Source organism: Apis laboriosa, unplaced genomic scaffold, assembly GCF_014066325.1.
Source record: "Apis laboriosa isolate Shangri-la unplaced genomic scaffold, ASM1406632v1 scaffold47_cov149, whole genome shotgun sequence".
Lineage (NCBI taxonomy): Eukaryota > Metazoa > Arthropoda > Insecta > Hymenoptera > Apidae > Apis > Apis laboriosa.
Window position 1 is genome coordinate 1,167,506 of NW_025223437.1, and position 17,795 is coordinate 1,185,300.

Consider the following 17,795-nt stretch of genomic DNA (forward strand, 5'->3'; position numbering starts at 1 on the left):
AAAATAATTGTTATAATGAATAAATTAAAAATATTGATAAAATCATTTTTAAATAAATATTAAACGATTAATTTTAGTATAGATAATATAGATAATATTTTCAATAAATTATTTCTGTACAATATTTGTATTTGTTACATTATATAATTAGATAACATACACTTTTCCGATTGGTTGTACTGCAATTGATTATAAAATGTATATGATGTTCTTTCACGAGAAACTTAAGCTAAGTATAAAATATTCTATGAATTTCATTAAAGAACAGTATAGAGATTTTAAGAAGACTTATCAAAAGCATCTGAAACTATAAAATAATTATTTAAAGACTTAGCGAATTTGAGCCTCGTCTGCTACCACGGCATAGAAAAGGAACTATTGAGTACTAATTATTAACGAAGGCAGAAGTAGAAGGTTGCGACTAAATCAGAGAAGAAAAATTTTAGTGCGAGTGTATTGCCGATGTAACAGGCAATTTAAGTAGAAGGTGGAAGTGCATTGATAAATACAATATTGACGACCTGTAGAACGACACCTGCTTTACTCGAAACGAGAGACGAAGACACGGTGACGGCGGGGGCGGCCATACTCAAACAACCGCCGAGCGAAGTGCGCGGCATAGCGCAGAAATGAAACGATAATAAACTGTATTATATCGTTCGTAAACCCGGGGAAACGGTAACGGGTGTAAGTGCCTCCATTAAAACATATAGGAAAAAATTACAAAAGGAAGTAAAAACGGAAGTGTGGGAAGTGTGAAGAAAGAGGAAAGCGGCCCGACGAATCGAGGCGCACGGAACGGTATGAGTGCAAAGACAGACGTGAACAGGCGGGTCCTAGCGATTCAGGCCAAAAAAAAAAGGCACAAGCCAAGCAAACGAAAAGGAAAAGCAAATATTCAAGATGAATCAGAAACATCAGGAGCTCAATGTTCAAAGGCATCGACTACTCAACAAGGACAAGGATCGAGTTTCTATCAGGATGCTTCTGCACAAAGACCATATTCCAGTGATAATGGAAATAGGTATTCAAATATCATTGTCATTTTATTTTATTAATTTGGTATTCTTTTCGTTGACAGTTTCTCGTTTATGAATTTATATAAATTTTTTCGATGTAATAAGTATTCGTATGGAATTTCTTATCGAATTTTTTTTATATTGCAAAATGATCAGTTTTATTATGGAATATTTCAGTGAAAAATAATATCTATATTTTTTAAAAATGTATTATTAATATCATTTTATTATGAAATAATAGAATTTATAAATTATCTGTTTTGCTAATCCCATGAAAATTTTTGAAAACAGTTTATAGTCTTTTATTTTCTAATTCGTGTTTGCTCCCTACCTTTTCCTAACTAAAACTTACAGATTGGAACCATGTCATAGCTCAAGTAATGAAACAATGGAAGATGGTGATGAAGTATACAGTAGTGAAGATGAAGAACAAGAAGACAGCAGTGATTATTGCAAAGGGGGATATCATCCTGTTAAAATAGGAGATTTATTCTTAAATCGCTATCATGTAACTCGTAAGCTTGGTTGGGGTCATTTTTCAACAGTCTGGCTTTGTTGGGATTTACAGGTATATATTTGATTAAGAAGAAGATATGTATTTTTTAAAATAAATTTATAAATATTATGTTTTAAAATATGTTCTGTAGGATAAACGATTTGTAGCACTTAAAGTGGTCAAATCTGCATCTCATTTTACTGAAACTGCATTGGATGAAATTAAATTATTAAAAGATGTACGTGATACAGATCCTAGTGATCCTAAGCGTAATAAAACCGTCCAATTACTCAATGACTTCAAGATTAGTGGCATTAATGGTTTGCATGTTTGTATGGTATTTGAAGTTCTTGGGCATAATCTTCTTAAATTGATTATCAAATCTAACTATAGAGGAATTCCAAGAAATAATGTTAAACGTATCATTAGACAAGTTCTTGAAGGTCTTGATTATCTACATAATAAATGTAAGATTTTTATACTGAAAAACATTTGATTAATATTATTTTATTAGATAATATTAATTTTTGTTAATAAGTTTTAATTTTACATAAATTTGAAATAAATTTGAAATATTTAATATTATTATCACAAAAATTAATTATTAACAAAATATTTTTGTGTTTTTCTTTATAGGTAAAATTATTCATACAGATATTAAACCTGAAAATGTTCTTGTTTGTGTTGATGAAGCTTATATAAGAAAATTAGCTTGTGAAGCAACAGAATTACATTCACTTGGAATGAAATTGCCAGTATCTTTGATTTCAACTGCACCAAAGGAATTCCAAGAACCCACTCCTAATTCTAAAATGTCAAAAAATAAGAAAAAAAAACTTAAGAAGAAAGCAAAACGTCAAAATGAATTATTAAAGAAACAAATGGAACAAATAGAAGAACTTGAAGAGCAAGATAAACTTGCAAATAGCACAAGAGCAAATGGAGAATTAGAAACAAATAGTCCAGATCAAGATATAAACACAGAAAGTATAGATGATAATACAGAAAGTAAAGGTTCACCTGACATTTCAGAACCATCTGCACCTTCATTGCATATAAATGGTGTTGATAGTTTAACGGTTGAAGAAAAAATAGAAAATCAAATACCTCAACAATCAGAAAAGATGGAAAATGCAAATTCATGCGATGTAGAAAAAAATTGTGGTGAAACAATACATTCACCTGATCATGAAGATACAGATGAATGTAGTGAAGGTAATCTTTCAAAAAGTAATTTTGGTATATATAAATAATTATATTAATTTCATATTTACTTTTTTCTGTAGGCCGCAATTTACATCCACCTGAAAGTAAACAATTAAAAAGAGCATGTGTAGCTCCTTTAGATCCTGCCCTAGTAGAATGTGATGTTGAAGTGAAAATAGCAGATCTTGGTAATGCATGTTGGGTCCATAAAAAATTTACAGATGATATTCAAACTCGTCAATATAGATCATTAGAAGTATTATTAGGATCTGGATATGATACATCTGCAGATATATGGTCCACTGCCTGCATGGCATTTGAATTAGCAACTGGTGATTATCTTTTTGAGCCACATAGTGGTAATTATTATTGCAGGTAAAGTACCATTTTTTGTAATCATTCAAAAAAAATTGTTCATATTTGTAATATGATATAAAATATATTTTGTTTTTTATTATAGAGATGAAGATCATTTAGCACACATTATTGAATTGCTTGGAGAAATACCAAGACACATTGCTCTTTCTGGCAAAAACTCAAAAATGTATTTCAACAAAAAAGGTGAATTGAAACGAATTACTGGATTAAAACCTTGGGGACTGTACGAGGTGCTTACAGAAAAATATGACTGGTCACCAAGAGAAGCGCGCGAGTTTGAAGAGTTCCTAACTCCGATGCTCGAGTTTGACCCGAGTACGCGAGCTACAGCAGCAGAGTGCCTGAAGCATCCATGGCTGCAAATTAAAAAGTGATCATGTTTTTTATCGTTTTATCTTTAAATTCTTCAACTCTATACTTCTACCATCCTGACGTAATTATAAGTCGAGAGTGTAACAAGAGATAATGATCAGCAATGGCCAGGTTCTTTCATCTTATATATATTGTTTTATTTTTGCATAATGAATGTATTATCACTAAAAACGCACAGTAAAAATTATTCAATATAAAATATTATATATATGTATAATATTATTTTATAATAATATTATAATATATTATAATATTTAATATTATAGGATGCAAAATTATTAAAAATGTATCTTATAAATTATAATTTAGAATTGTTTTTTATCTTTTTTATCTGTTAATAATTTTATGATTATCATTTATGTCTATTATTGTGATTAATTTTATACAGTAAATAGGAGTTATCTAATACCAAAACAATTGGAAAAGAAAGAACTTGCTACATTCCACCAAATTCCAATATTTGCAGTAGTTGAATATGCTTCTAATTGTAACACTCTCGACGATGGCTGCCTACTTGTGTATTTATAAATTTGTTAAAACATGTTTTTCATTTAGTGATGCTATCTTAAATTAAAATTTCGTAGTACTTTATTATTTTACATGGTCATCGTTATATTATCCTTTATATTACTATTTGTCACTTAATTTATCAAATATCCCAAGAGTCATGGGACCTACTCATAATGTACTTTAGGAAAGGGCAGGCCCATTGTTATGCTATAATGAATATTAAAATTTTCATTAAAATATTTTTTTGCATTAAATTGATTATTCGAAATTTATTGATAGCAGGTTTTTTCTCTGTGATCTCTCCTCGTGCTTAATTAGTGTTCAAGAAAGTTTAATAATCATTACTATTACTGTCTTGATTAAATAATACTCATAACGCATACGCCGGAACGTGTGTTTAAGCAACTGAATCTTTGTACAAATTCAATGAATGCAGAAATACATAAATATATAATATTAGTATAATTAAGAGTTGGTCGCCAGATTCTTGGTAAACAATTGGTATGATTCGGAATAAGACAGTGCATACTTTATTCAATTACAATGAAGAAATTCTAGAATTTGAATTTGTAGTAAACTCATAATAATCATATATATATATATATATATATATATACATATATATATTTTATTTATAATATATGAGTAATACAAAAATAATATAAAAAAGAATAAGTCATGGAATTTTGGTAAAATCATATACACTGTCGGATTTCGAACGATAACTGACATTCAATAATTGTGGTATATGTTTTCTTTCATTTAATTTATTACATATTTCTTTATATTGCTAGAAGCATATATCATATATATATTGTACAATTATGAAAAAGAGAGTAGTTTCTACATTATGACTGACATTTCGGTAATATTTCATAAAATAATCATGAGAAAAAGAAATACGGTGTTACGGTTAAGTTCTGCGCGACCTTCTTTACTTCGAGCTATTGACTGATTATTAAGCTCTCTGCCGATAAATTGTCTTCTATTTTATAACGAAAAAAGCGAAACAATACGATTACTGACTATTCAACATTACAATTATATTTTGTATCGTTGAATTCTATTTATGCTTCCAAACAAATGTTCAGTTTCGCTGTATCTGCCAATTTAATATCATTTTATCAAAAATAATATGATCGATTAAAAAGTATTTTGAACAAAACTGGTGGAAATGCATATAAAAAAAACTTTTATTATTAATTGTGTTACATTAGATGAGAATATGTTTATTCTGGGTAAAAGAGGAAAATAGTTACTTAAAGTAGGTCATTTAAAATTAGTTATGTTTATTTTCGTTAAGAGTTTGTAAATCAATGAGTCTTACAAAGACACTACTTTAGTCATTTTAATACATTTATAATTCATTTCCATATTTAATAAAAATTAAAATTTATACGTACTACGATAAAGAAGAAAATACTGAATTGTTAATATTGACTTTTACAATATTTAAAAGAGATAGTTGATAATTAAGATCATGATAAGATTTGATTTGTTTGATTTTATTTTTTATTTTCTGTGCATATTCTTAATGAAAATGCTTCTTCTATCTGATCGATGAAATTCAAAACTTTTATTTAAAATTATCATAGATACTTAACTATCCTCATGTAATCATGTGATCCCACCGTAATTATAATCTTGGGACTGATGATGGCAATCCTATTGAATTTGTACAGTACGTAACCGAAGTTGTCATAATTAAATATACATTCACATTATGTTACGGAACATGGCCAGTGAAATCCGGAAAAAAATGCAAAAAGGATGCGAGGAATTAGCAAAATAAGTATTTTTTCCGAAATACATCTCGAATTTTCGCTTGGTTATTTTTATAATTGATGATTGGTGTTCGATAATTCGATCATCATGTGTTTGTGTATCGTTAATAATAATTTTCGCTTTAGCAAGAAAATATAAAATATGATAATATTAAAAATGAATGATAACTTAAATCATACAACAGTTGTATGACAAATAAATGATCGGCTTTTTTGGTAAAAGTTTAGATTTCAAAGACATGCGATTTCACCGTATAGCCGCACATTACAAATATACATACCGAAAAATTTATATATATATATATATATATATATATATATATACATAGAATAAATGGAATGACAATTTACGTAGGTGTGATTCGCTGCTTTGGCGCTAGTTAGGATGAAATTAACAAACATCAACATTAAAAAAATGTGTATAGCTTAATGTACAATGTACGATGTACGAAAACTTCCCTTCTTTCCTTTCCTTTCCTTTCCTTTCCTTTTCTTTTCCTCCATATATACACCTCCGCTTTCTAAAGTTTGTGCAAATAATGTATTCATACATATATTAAAACATGAAAGCTCGTTGCGCATATTTTTTTTCAATATTATAGAACAATCATTTTAGTACAGAAAAAGAAAAATCAATGAAGAGTTAAACAAAGCCAAAGAAGCTTGTTTATACAGGGACCCAAACTTGAAATTTTCATGCAACAATTAAATGGAGTGGACAAAGCTCGATAGAAAATCTCATTTTATTATTAAAATTCATCTGAACTGGAATTTTTCAAGAAATCTTAATATTAATTTAATATAATTCGAATAAAATTTTTCAAATGTAAAAAAAGAAATAAAATTATATTCTATTTCTTAAATATAAAAATATTTAATGCGCCAAGGAAGAATGAACAATATCAACACCAAGAAAATGCGTAAATGGAAAATATAATGTGTGATTTTTTGTAATATTATAATGTTCAAAAATATAGATCGACAAATACAGATGTCGATTGGAATGGAAAAATTTGAAGTTTGATAAAATAAAATAAAAAATAGATTTCAAATGAACACCAAGTTATATTATGTAAATTGTGGCGTGTCTAACACGTATTGTAAATATTGAAATGTAATTGGAAATTTTACACATTTTTAGACTGAAGCGTCTACATTAAAAAAATTGCGATAAGTATAGAAAAGTGCTTGAGAATCTAAGAAAGAGATCTAATGGATTATATATGACAATTTAGTCAAATTATAATCCCTTGGAATATTTCCTGTAATAAATGGATAGAATCGAGATATGATATTGTTTTATGGATCGATATATAGTCATATTGGTCGTAGCGTTGTAGAATTATTTAACTCTGCATGCTTAGTCGATTGCTCGATGTTGTACATACACAAATGTACTGTACTGAGCATTAATAAGGATATAACTATTGATAAAAATATAGAAGCTCATGATATATGAAGATTCTTTTTAGAATTTTATTGGATAATCTAATGCGTGAATAATATTTGAACAGAGAATATGTATAATTAAACTGACTGGAGCATTAGCAAAAAAAAAAGGAGCCAAATATGCTCCGCTATGCTTTTAGACAATACTTTATTATTAATGAAAAAGATAACAGTATCTACCCTTATATTAATGGTTGATTAAAATAGATAATTTAAATAGAAATAATTTATAAAAAAAGTAAATGAAAAAAAACCAAAAGCATGCTTTTTGTAAAGAATAGAATTTTTGTTCATCTTATAAACTTAAATTATCCTAAAAATATTTTACATTGAATTTAAATTTCATACAATGATCATATAACGGTATCTCTTATATTCGATGTTTTTGCACTTATACAAAAAAAAAATATATCATAAAATCAAAACTACTTTTTTTTATATACATTTATATTCATATCATTGTACTCAAAAGGAAATACCGTGAAAGATCAATTATGGTATTAAGAAATTGTAACAAATCATTTTTAAAAACATGCCTCGTGCTCCAGTCAATCAATGATCAGATGAGGCATAAAAACGTAGACATAATAAAGTAGAGATATCGAGTCAAACAAATAAACGGATTTGATGTTTAGACGCTGCCTCCGTTATGTGCCCTGCCGCAGAAAAATAAGATAAACCCGTGTACCCTGAAATCGGTATATGATATTAAAAATAAATACACATTAAAATAAAATTAACTGTATTATTTTTTTTAGTTCCATAGTCTCTAAAATCAATAAAAAAAAGATTTATTTTTTTTTAATATTTTATTGTACAAACTATATATTTATATTCATATATAATTTAATTTTATGTAAACTTTTAATTATTAAAATTATAAATTACAATACTTGAGTTTATTAGATAAATAAAAATGTTACAAAAAAATACAATACATATATAATACAACACATATATTATGATTTAAATTGGCATGATATAAAAGAAATATTCAAAATAAAATATTTTAAATAAATTTTTATTATTATATGAAAAATTAAAAATATTCTTTTTATTTATTTTTTTTTTTTAGAAAATTAGTATTGTAATAAAAATATATATATTCATTTAAAAATACATCTTTTATATCATACAAATTAAAATAAAATATTTTAAACATTATATGTACAAAGTATTTAATCATTTTATACATAATACTTTAATAATATATAGAATATTTATGAATAATATAGTCAATAAATGCATAAAGACTAATAAGTTTAAATTAAATTTTTATGTCATTTTAAATATTGATTATTATAAATTTTAATCTTTAAAAAAAGAATATATAAATATCTTCTTATGGTATAATATAGGCTAGGGCAAATAAAACATTACAAATTATTTTTTCCGAAATTATTGCAGATTGATTTGAAATTTTTACATGTAAATCAGACTAGTTATAAATTAGATTAATATTTTGAGTTATAAAATATGAAAATAAATTTCATAATGATTAAAAAAATTTGATCTTCATTTTTTTAAATGAAATGATGTCAATTTTTTTTATGTAGATATCTATATTGGATTTAATAACAGTTATTTCATCTTTTTTTATTCTGCAAAATTAGAATTATAGTAAAAAATACTTTCCATAAAAATATATACATAAAAATTTATATCATTTGAGATATTTCATGTAAATTCTTATTTCATACAAATTTCAATGATTTTGAAGAAAATAGCTTGTAAAATTTTCATTTCTATTCTGTATATATATATATATGCAAATAAAAACATATTACAATATATTCATAACAAAATTAATTAATTTAAAAAAATTTATCATTATTTCTGCTTTATTTATTTTTAAATAGATTGAATAATTTAGATTTATAGATTCTTTCAATAATCCATATTTTTAATTTTATTTTAAATTTATATTTTCTAATAAGTATTTTTGCTAAAATATTCATAATTTATATAAATATTTATTTTATACGATATATAACATAATTATTTTAAAACATATAATTTCTTTTTGTGCAGTGATTTAAATAGTAGTAATTTTTTTAATCATGTGTTCAATATTCTTCATTATGTTATTTAATTATATTATTCAATTTCTAATTAAATTAATAAAAGTAATAATAAAAGTAAATAAAAAAATAATTATTTTTATTCATTATTTATAAAATTAAATAATTTTATATGTAATTTAATTTTAAAAATATAATTAAATAATATTTTTAGTGATCAATTGTATATTAATAAAATATAAAAATTTGAATTTTGTGTATATATATGATATGTACAAATTTAATACTAATAATATAAATTTTTACAATATAAATTGGTAGATAAAATATATTTTTGGTATATAATAATATTTTCATTCAAAAAATAAAATATTCAATAATAAATTTATTATTATGTAATTCATTAATGACACTAAATTGATACTAAATTTATTTAATAATTAATCAGACCAATCTTCGTCCTCTCTGTAAATTAATTTTAAATTCATTAATGGTTCAAAATTTTAATGTATATTAAATATAACCCCTCACCAACAATAAGCTTTGATATAGCAAAGCAAATGTTTAAGTGCTATATGATTTTCTTTACTAAATTTTTGTTGTTATATAACAATTGTAAACTGTTTACTGAAGCTAATAAATAATAATTAATATAATAATATAAAAATAATATTAATATTATTGTCATAAAGATTAATATTCCATTTCAATATAAATCAATAAAATGAATTATAATTCATATTTAAAAATATACACTAGAAATATTATACAAACAAAAATAAAAACTATAATCACAGAAAATATTTTTGTTAAATTTTAGTGGATGTTATTATCAATAAAAGTTTATATATTTATAATATAAGCAGAGCAATGATAGCACATTTAGCACATCACACAAAATAAATTATATACTTAATATAGACCCATGACTTGGACGTCTTTTACTTTGTTTTCCATGTATTTGATTTTGATTTTCCACTGATAAATTTATGTTTAATTGTGCTGTTGATGCACTTGTTACTTCATCATCAGATTCCATTGGACTAATTCGAATAGCTTGATACCATTGATTTGTTAAATCTGTCATTTGAGATTTACAATCTTTCAATTCTTGTTGAGTAAATCTTCTTGTGAAAAATGGAATAAAAAATTTTAAATCCCATCTTGCAAAACCACGAATTCGAGATTGAAGAAAAGATACTTCAATTTCTTCTTCTGTTAGTTCTGATAAATGTTCAGAGTCTATTGTTTGTCCCTAAAGAAAAAAATATATATATGTATATATAAATATTTTTTAGATAAATATTTTCTCATATGTATTTATATATGTATGAGACATACCCATTCTCTAGTTTTACTTAATGAAACTTCTTTATCTTTCCTTTTTCTTCTACTATTGTTCTTTTGCTTCTTTTCTGCTCTTAAAAATTTTAATAATGGCATAGTGGAACCACCAAATATTAATGTTGTAAATAATACAATAATTAATGTAGTAGTTATAATCACATGTCGTGTTTCATCACTAAAATCCAAGTGTAATGACAAAGCATAAGAAATAGCACCACGTAGTCCACTAAACCACATTATGAACATCATTTTTCTAGTAATCTGATGTTCCCGAAAACGATTTACAAGAAAGGCTAAAGGAAAAATGTTTGCAGCTCTACCAATTAAACATAGAATTATAGACCATATAATTAATGCTGGTTCAACCTATAATTAACAATTAAATTATTTGTAAAATATTATAAAAATATATTACAAAAATTAAAAATATAAAAATATATTACAAAAATTAAAAGTTTTATATTATATTATTTTACCCTGTGTCTAAAACTAAATAGAGCTAATCCTAGATAAGCAAATACACAAGTTTCAGCAATAAATGCTAAAGTTCTCATAGTTTGTTGCATTGTAATTTGAGTAACAGTTGATAAATTGAAATGTGTATAATGTGACATTACAATTCCATTAAATAAAATTGCCATAATACCTGAAATAATTTTATATTTAAACATTAAATTACTTATTTTATTATATTATTAACTTATTTTATTATATTAAAATATTTTGAAAATTTATATTCATACCAGATAATTGTATGCCTTCTGCCAGAACATAAGGAGCATAAGTAAATACTAACATAAGTCCAAACTCAAGGGAAGGATTTTTTCTGAGATCCACATGTTTAAGTAATAATGCACTTATAAGAGCAAAAACAACTCCAATGCCAGCAGAGGCAAAAAACATAAGACAAAATCTGTTTAAGCCAAGTATAATAGCTTCACTAGTAGTTGTTGCATTATTGGATTCCAATACAGATGTAGTTAATACAATAGAAATAGCATCATTTAAAATAGATTCACCAAAAACTAACATATTTAATACTGGATCTACTTCTAAGGCATGAAATATAGCTACAGTAGCAACAGGATCTACTGCTGATATTAATGATCCAAATGCAAAACTTTCAACAAAACTAAGTTTATATGCTACCTGAGCTAATCCCAACAAATAAATTCCAGCTCCAATAACAAATGCTGATATTGCTGTACCAAATATAGCAAAAACCAAAATACTACCAATATTTTGAAAAAAATTTCCTTTGTGCAAATTATATCCTGATTCAAATATAATAGGTGGAAGAAGTACAAGAAAGAATGCAGTGGGAGAAAAGGCTTCTTCTTTTCTCCAATTAGCTATATTTTGATTTGACATAAGATTTATAATCATACCAATAGCTCCTCCTAAGAAAACAATTACTACAGATTCTGGTAGATATTGAAAATTTGTTTGTAACATAAGATGTATAAGTAAAATGCCTAAAGCTAAAACACAAAGGACAAAAAATATGGACATAGAACTATTATGTTCTTCTTCTGCAGATCCCTTATCAGGTAATACTGGTTCTGCTGGTACAACTGTTGTTGTACTTGTATTAGTTGTGTTATTAATGTCTGAACTTTGTGATGGAATTGTGAAATCTAATATATTGTTTCCATTTTTATTATTAGTAATATTCATAGGCAATATATTAATTTTTTCTGTTGTTTGATTATTAAAGTCATGATCTGATCGGATTGTAGTTGTAAATACATTTTGAGATATATTTACTATGTTTGGAATATTTAATTTTAAATTATTATTATTAGAATTATTTAATGTATGTTCTATTAATATATCGGTATTCAAATTCCTTGACATAGAATCTTTTAATACATCTAATGTGATATTTTCATGTTTAAGGTTAGAATTTTCTTGTGCACATGATTTTACAATCCACACACTCAATATGAAAAATGTAATATAAATTATATAAGAATTTTTATATAAGAGTTTATTTTTAATCGAATAAAAATTCATATTTAAATTATTTTCTTTTACTTAAATATACATTCCACTGATTACATAAAACATCACAATGACAGTTGATTCGATATCTCGTATGTGCTTACGTCATATATTGAACAATATTTTTCACATTGTTTCAATAAAAAAAAATCATATTTAAGCCTTATATTTAAAAAATAAATTAAGGAAAACTAAATTAAGAAAAAATAAATTAGAAAAACATGAAAGAAGTGTTAAAAAAAACTTAATAAAGAATGTAATAAAAAACTTAATGTTAGCAAATCATTACATCAAAATTATGAAATTAAAATGTTTAAAAATATGCATTTTACGGTTTATTTTGATGAATCAATATTAGCGCGTGAATTTACAAAGCAAGTATAAATAAGGAGAATAAATACTAAAAAATTAAAAAAATAATAAAAATTTAGAAATCAGCATCATATCTAAAGTATCGTAATTAAAACTTACATATAGAAGAACAAATAGTTGAAAAAAAGAAAAAAATAGAGAGAAAATAAGAATTATATCAATGCTATTTCTTAAATACTTTGAAAAAAATAATTTTGGTATTTTTCTAAAAGAACTTACGAGATGGCGCTAAATCTTAATTCTTATTCTATCTTATTTAGTATTTGATAAAATTTGTTATTTAAAATAGTTATATTGTTGGTACGGTTAATTTTTATTTTCTTGTTATTGTTTTCTTATTTGTTTTTCTTATCTATATTTCTATGTATTTTCATTTGCGGTATTTTACAGTTAATATTGATTGCACAATTTTTACAATTGTTCTATTTTTTTTTCATCTATATTAATTTCACAAAATTTATGTTTTAGGTTTCGATATTTGATTTATTTTATTGTCTTTTTTGTCTAATATATTGATTAAATATCTTAAGTCTAATCTATCTCATTTTTATGTCATAATTATATATTTTATATATTTATTCATAATTATAGAATTAAATAAAATGGTGAAAAAATGGCAAATAATAAAACATTTTTTAATATTTTTTAATATTATTAAAAATAAACGAGATAAATTGTCCATACAATAAATAAAATATATTTTGTGTCCTATGCAATTTTATTAGCTAAAATAGCCACTTCTAAAATCTAATATGAAATCGAAATTTGGATAAAAATTTTTGTTCCTGAATTTTCAAAAAATTTCATGTTATTTTTTGTCAAATTATATTCTTCTAATACAACTTTTGGCCAAATTTTTGACTTTATATTAGAAAAATATAATCCAAGATATAGCATATAGAATTTTTTTAATATTTTCAAAAATCGAAATTTTATATATTATTTTATATATAATTTTATATATAATTTTTTGTATATTTGTATATATTTATTATTTGTCTGTTATAATTATCATTTTTTTGAATTTCGAATTTTTTCAATAGTTTTTTTAATTCTATATGTATCTTTTATATATTTATTTCTTACAATAAAAGTTATTTTTATAATATTGTATCGAATGTCCTTTTTATAGTATTATAATATGGAATATTTTATAACAATCTTTTTAATTCTAAAAGATTTAGAAACATCGAATATTTTATATAATTTTATTTAATATATGTCCGGAATATCTAATTTTTTTTCATATTAACAAAAAATATTTCAGATAAAATGAATCGAATACTTTTATATATACTTTTATAAGTTATCTTTATTTTTATAAGTAAAATTATATATTTTTTAATGCATAAATATATTTCAGTTTTTTTTACTGAATATTAAAGATTGAAATCTTTTTAAAGATAAAATAAAAATTGAAAACTATCTATTTCTTAATTGTTTTCAGAAATATGATTTTTGATAAGTATTTTTTATATTTATAGATGGCGTTAATGGACAATTATCATATCTCTATTCTTCTTCTATTATCCGCCCTCTTTATCAATATATATATATATATATATATATATATACATTATCTATATATTGTCTATTTATGATTCATTTGTGACATAAAAATAATGCTAATTCTTTAATTTTTAATCTATCTCTATTTTTTTTTATTATTTGCTTTTCTTATAATTGCATGTGACCATAAATAAAATACTATATGTCATTAAATATATCAAATGATAATCTATTACATGTATATCTAATTTGTGATATCATATAAAGAAATTAAATAAAATTTTCTTTTTTAAATAAAATTGTATTACTGCATGAAAACTATTACATTTATTACATCTATTCATCATTTTTTTTTTGTAGAATAGGTTCATTTTTATAACAATTTGGTAAACCATAACGACCAATTTCTGCTGCATGTACTGCATCTTTGCCTAATCGTTGTTCAACTCCTTTCCATGATCTATTATTCAAAAATTCTGCTCCTGCTTTTCCAATTGCAACAATATCTAAATCAATTAAAATAATAATAATTAAATAAAATAATAACATAATATAATACTACTTATAAATTTTATTTTTATTTATTGATATAATACCTGATGTGTTACTAATTACTAAAGCATTCATCTTATTTATATATGCACTTTCATCATAGTTTCTAAGATTTCCCGTAATTAAAGAAATATCTGAATCAGTTGATGTTTTAAAATCAATATAATTAATTCCTCCAGGAAGTATTTGTCTAAAATCCATACAATATTGTGTATAATATTCTCTTGAAATATTAAATGCTAATTCTACTTCATAAGGCATTAATATTGGTTTTAAAAATTCTTTAGAATCAAATATTTCATTTTCGGGACATGTTATTACAACAAATGCATCAATCTGTAAAGATATAATAATATTACGAGTTATTGAGAATATTAATAATATAGCTAATATTTCAAGTAAAATTTATCATACCTCAGGAAAATTAGCAAGTTTTGCAGGATTGATTTTACCAACACTTAAAATGTATGATTTTTTTTTTTTTTCTTTTAAAATATCTTTAATCATTGTTATTATTTTAAGATAATCTTTAATGCCTAAAGTAGCTACAACTATAGCAACAACTTTGGCATCTTTTAATTTTTCAATTACAAATCTTCTTCTTTTTAACCACGAAGTATTTAATATTTTATATTCAATAATATTATTATCAAAATAGTACCATTTTTTTGCTGAAATTGTCATTGCTAATGTAATAAATGTCCTTCCATCATTTCCCAAGAAAAATGCTATATAATCTTCTAATTTATATTCCGTATCTAATTTAAAACATCTACCTAAAATTATTGTAGATGAATTATCTTTATTATCTGTAAATTCTACATTAGAAGTACAATTTAATGAAGTAAAGACTAAATTCTTATAAATAGGATTTAATATTTTATATATATTTTCTGAAACAGAAACATATTTATGAGATAATTAAGTATAATAAATGACATTTTTATCTATTATAATAGATTAAAAATTATCAGTATTTTAAAAACTTACCAATTTTATGTGCATAAGCAATATCATAAAAAAATAAAATTTTTTCAAATTGATCAATAAAATTTAATTTAAATTTATTAGTAATTTCTATTATATCAATTTCTTGTTTGGGTAACACATGAAATACAGGTAAACGAGTAGTAGGATTTAAACAAGCATGACCAAAATGTATTATACTATCTGCATTAATATGTTGAGCAGCTATTTCATCAACACAACAACTACCATAAGAAGTATCTCCCAAAATATATACTTTTTTATTAATATAATTTTCTAAACGTAATGCAATTTCTACTGAATCTGATAAAAGATTATCAGGAAATTGTAGACAAACCTAAAAATATATATGTGAACTGATTTTTTTATATTATTATATTATTATATTTTTTAATATATTTCTATCATTTATAGTTATGAATTTGTTCTTTCTAAATATAAATCTATATATAAAATAGTAGAATATATCAATATAATAAAAATATTAGAATGGGTTTACTTAACCTCTAAATTCTATTTATTAAAAAAATAGAAAAAAAAATTTTTTAATATTAAATTTTTTATTAAAATTTAATCATATATTTTGAATTAATAATAAATCATCACATAAATAAAATATGCAAACCTTATTTAAATTATGTGTATCAATCCATTTACTACATTTTTCCATTTCATAAAAGTCATTTTTTTTATTATCATTCATTTTGTTTACTATATTTTTTTTTATCATTTCTGGAATCATATTATTTCATATTCTAAAACATTAAATTGTACATAATAAGTATTGTTTACAAACAAATACATTCACATATCACAAATCCGTTACACATGCAATCACACATAGTACTGAAATCGCGTACGCTATATATATGTACATTGTTGAAAAATCTATATAGGCTATATTCACACATTATTCAATTACATTATTCAATACATTACTTAACTATAACTATAATATTCAAAAAAATAATTATAAATTTGAAAATTTTTTTAACAATTTTCACTTACTTGTGATTTTTTAAATTATTTAATATATTATTTATCAAACACATACATTTTTAATTTTACAATATACATTTTTAATTTAACTTACCTTCCAAATATTTTTAAATCAAAAGAATAATATATTTTTAATAATATTATATTTCATTAAAAATTAAATATTATTATCTAAATTTTATGAAATTATGAATTAAATATATAATTTCATAGTAAAACATGATAATATTTTTATATCCAATTAACGTTATTACATTCCTATTTTTTAACAATTTTACATGATTACATATTTTAAAGTAAATAATTCAAAAATAAATTTAATAATATCTACAAATAAAAAGCATTTTAAAACACATTTAAACACTATTATGAATATGTGCGAATATGCATAATTTAATTTAAATTAATTTTATAATCTTTGGTATATATTAGAATATAAACACACATAAAAAGCATGCAATATAAATTAACTATTGCATAAAGCATATTTGAGTGATTGTTAAAAATGTTTTAATATATCAATATTAAAATTAATTTATGGAAATTATATAGTTTAAAGAAATGATGCAACTAATAATGTTTGATTACATGTATACAATTATATCGGAAATATTATTTAAATTATGAAAAATATTTAACAATTTTGTGTATCTCTATTAAATTACTGTATGATAGATAAGATAAAAGAGTTGACTGAACATTATTTTATAAGGCACCTAACATGTGATTAAAATTGAAATATGAATAATTCCATAATGTTAGGAAAGGAATTGCTCATTACAAAATGTTC

The 17,795-nt window shown here is 23.3% G+C and overlaps 3 protein-coding genes across 4 annotated transcripts; 1 reads left to right on the forward strand and 2 right to left on the reverse strand.

Moving 5' to 3' along the window:
• Positions 1–214: 214 nt before the first annotated feature.
• Positions 215–7,950, forward strand: LOC122716664 (SRSF protein kinase 3). Of its 2 annotated transcripts, none has more exons than XM_043939959.1 (6): positions 215–1,024; positions 1,374–1,587; positions 1,667–1,982; positions 2,152–2,730; positions 2,802–3,096; positions 3,182–7,950. In XM_043939959.1, the coding sequence occupies exons 1-6, from the start codon at positions 804–806 to the stop codon at positions 3,471–3,473; spliced, it is 1,917 nt and encodes a 638-aa protein (XP_043795894.1). In that variant the 5' UTR covers positions 215–803; the 3' UTR covers positions 3,474–7,950. The 2 variants fall into 2 exon arrangements, with proteins under 2 accessions (XP_043795894.1, XP_043795895.1); XM_043939960.1 differs by having other exon boundaries at positions 1,392–1,587.
• Positions 7,951–9,594: 1,644 nt separating this feature from the next.
• LOC122716663 (sodium/hydrogen exchanger 8) lies at positions 9,595–12,676 on the reverse strand. Its single transcript, XM_043939958.1, has 5 exons — positions 11,326–12,676; positions 11,059–11,228; positions 10,577–10,948; positions 10,159–10,490; positions 9,595–9,700 (listed from the first exon to the last, which is right to left on the reverse strand). Exons 1-5 carry the CDS (start codon positions 12,596–12,598, stop codon positions 9,676–9,678), a joined length of 2,172 nt encoding a protein of 723 aa, XP_043795893.1. The 5' UTR covers positions 12,599–12,676; the 3' UTR covers positions 9,595–9,675.
• A 2,071-nt stretch (positions 12,677–14,747) lies between these two features.
• LOC122716665 (2-(3-amino-3-carboxypropyl)histidine synthase subunit 2) lies at positions 14,748–17,010 on the reverse strand. Its single transcript, XM_043939961.1, has 5 exons — positions 16,632–17,010; positions 16,010–16,343; positions 15,434–15,912; positions 15,064–15,355; positions 14,748–14,973 (listed from the first exon to the last, which is right to left on the reverse strand). Exons 1-5 carry the CDS (start codon positions 16,746–16,748, stop codon positions 14,804–14,806), a joined length of 1,392 nt encoding a protein of 463 aa, XP_043795896.1. The 5' UTR covers positions 16,749–17,010; the 3' UTR covers positions 14,748–14,803.
• Positions 17,011–17,795: the final 785 nt, after the last annotated feature.

What these genes read in the sequence shown, in the direction of transcription:
- LOC122716664 (XM_043939959.1), top strand. Translation starts at nt 804, where the DNA reads ATGAGTGCAAAGACAGACGTGAACAGGCGGGTCCTAGCGATTCAGGCC. An exon ending in TACAGATGAATGTAGTGAAG is followed by an intron (nt 2,731 to 2,801) that starts GTAATCTTTCAA and finishes TTTTTTCTGTAG; the next exon opens with GCCGCAATTTACATCCACCT. An exon ending in AGTGGTAATTATTATTGCAG is followed by an intron (nt 3,097 to 3,181) that starts GTAAAGTACCAT and finishes TTTTTATTATAG; the next exon opens with AGATGAAGATCATTTAGCAC.
- LOC122716663 (XM_043939958.1), bottom strand. Translation starts at nt 12,598, where the DNA reads ATGAATTTTTATTCGATTAAAAATAAACTCTTATATAAAAATTCTTAT. An exon ending in AGAAGGCATACAATTATCTG is followed by an intron (nt 11,229 to 11,325) that starts GTATGAATATAA and finishes AAATTATTTCAG; the next exon opens with GTATTATGGCAATTTTATTT. An exon ending in TATTTAGTTTTAGACACAGG is followed by an intron (nt 10,949 to 11,058) that starts GTAAAATAATAT and finishes TGTTAATTATAG; the next exon opens with GTTGAACCAGCATTAATTAT.
- LOC122716665 (XM_043939961.1), bottom strand. Translation starts at nt 16,748, where the DNA reads ATGATTCCAGAAATGATAAAAAAAAATATAGTAAACAAAATGAATGAT. An exon ending in TGCTTATGCACATAAAATTG is followed by an intron (nt 15,913 to 16,009) that starts GTAAGTTTTTAA and finishes TTTCTGTTTCAG; the next exon opens with AAAATATATATAAAATATTA. An exon ending in AGTAATTAGTAACACATCAG is followed by an intron (nt 14,974 to 15,063) that starts GTATTATATCAA and finishes TAATTGATTTAG; the next exon opens with ATATTGTTGCAATTGGAAAA.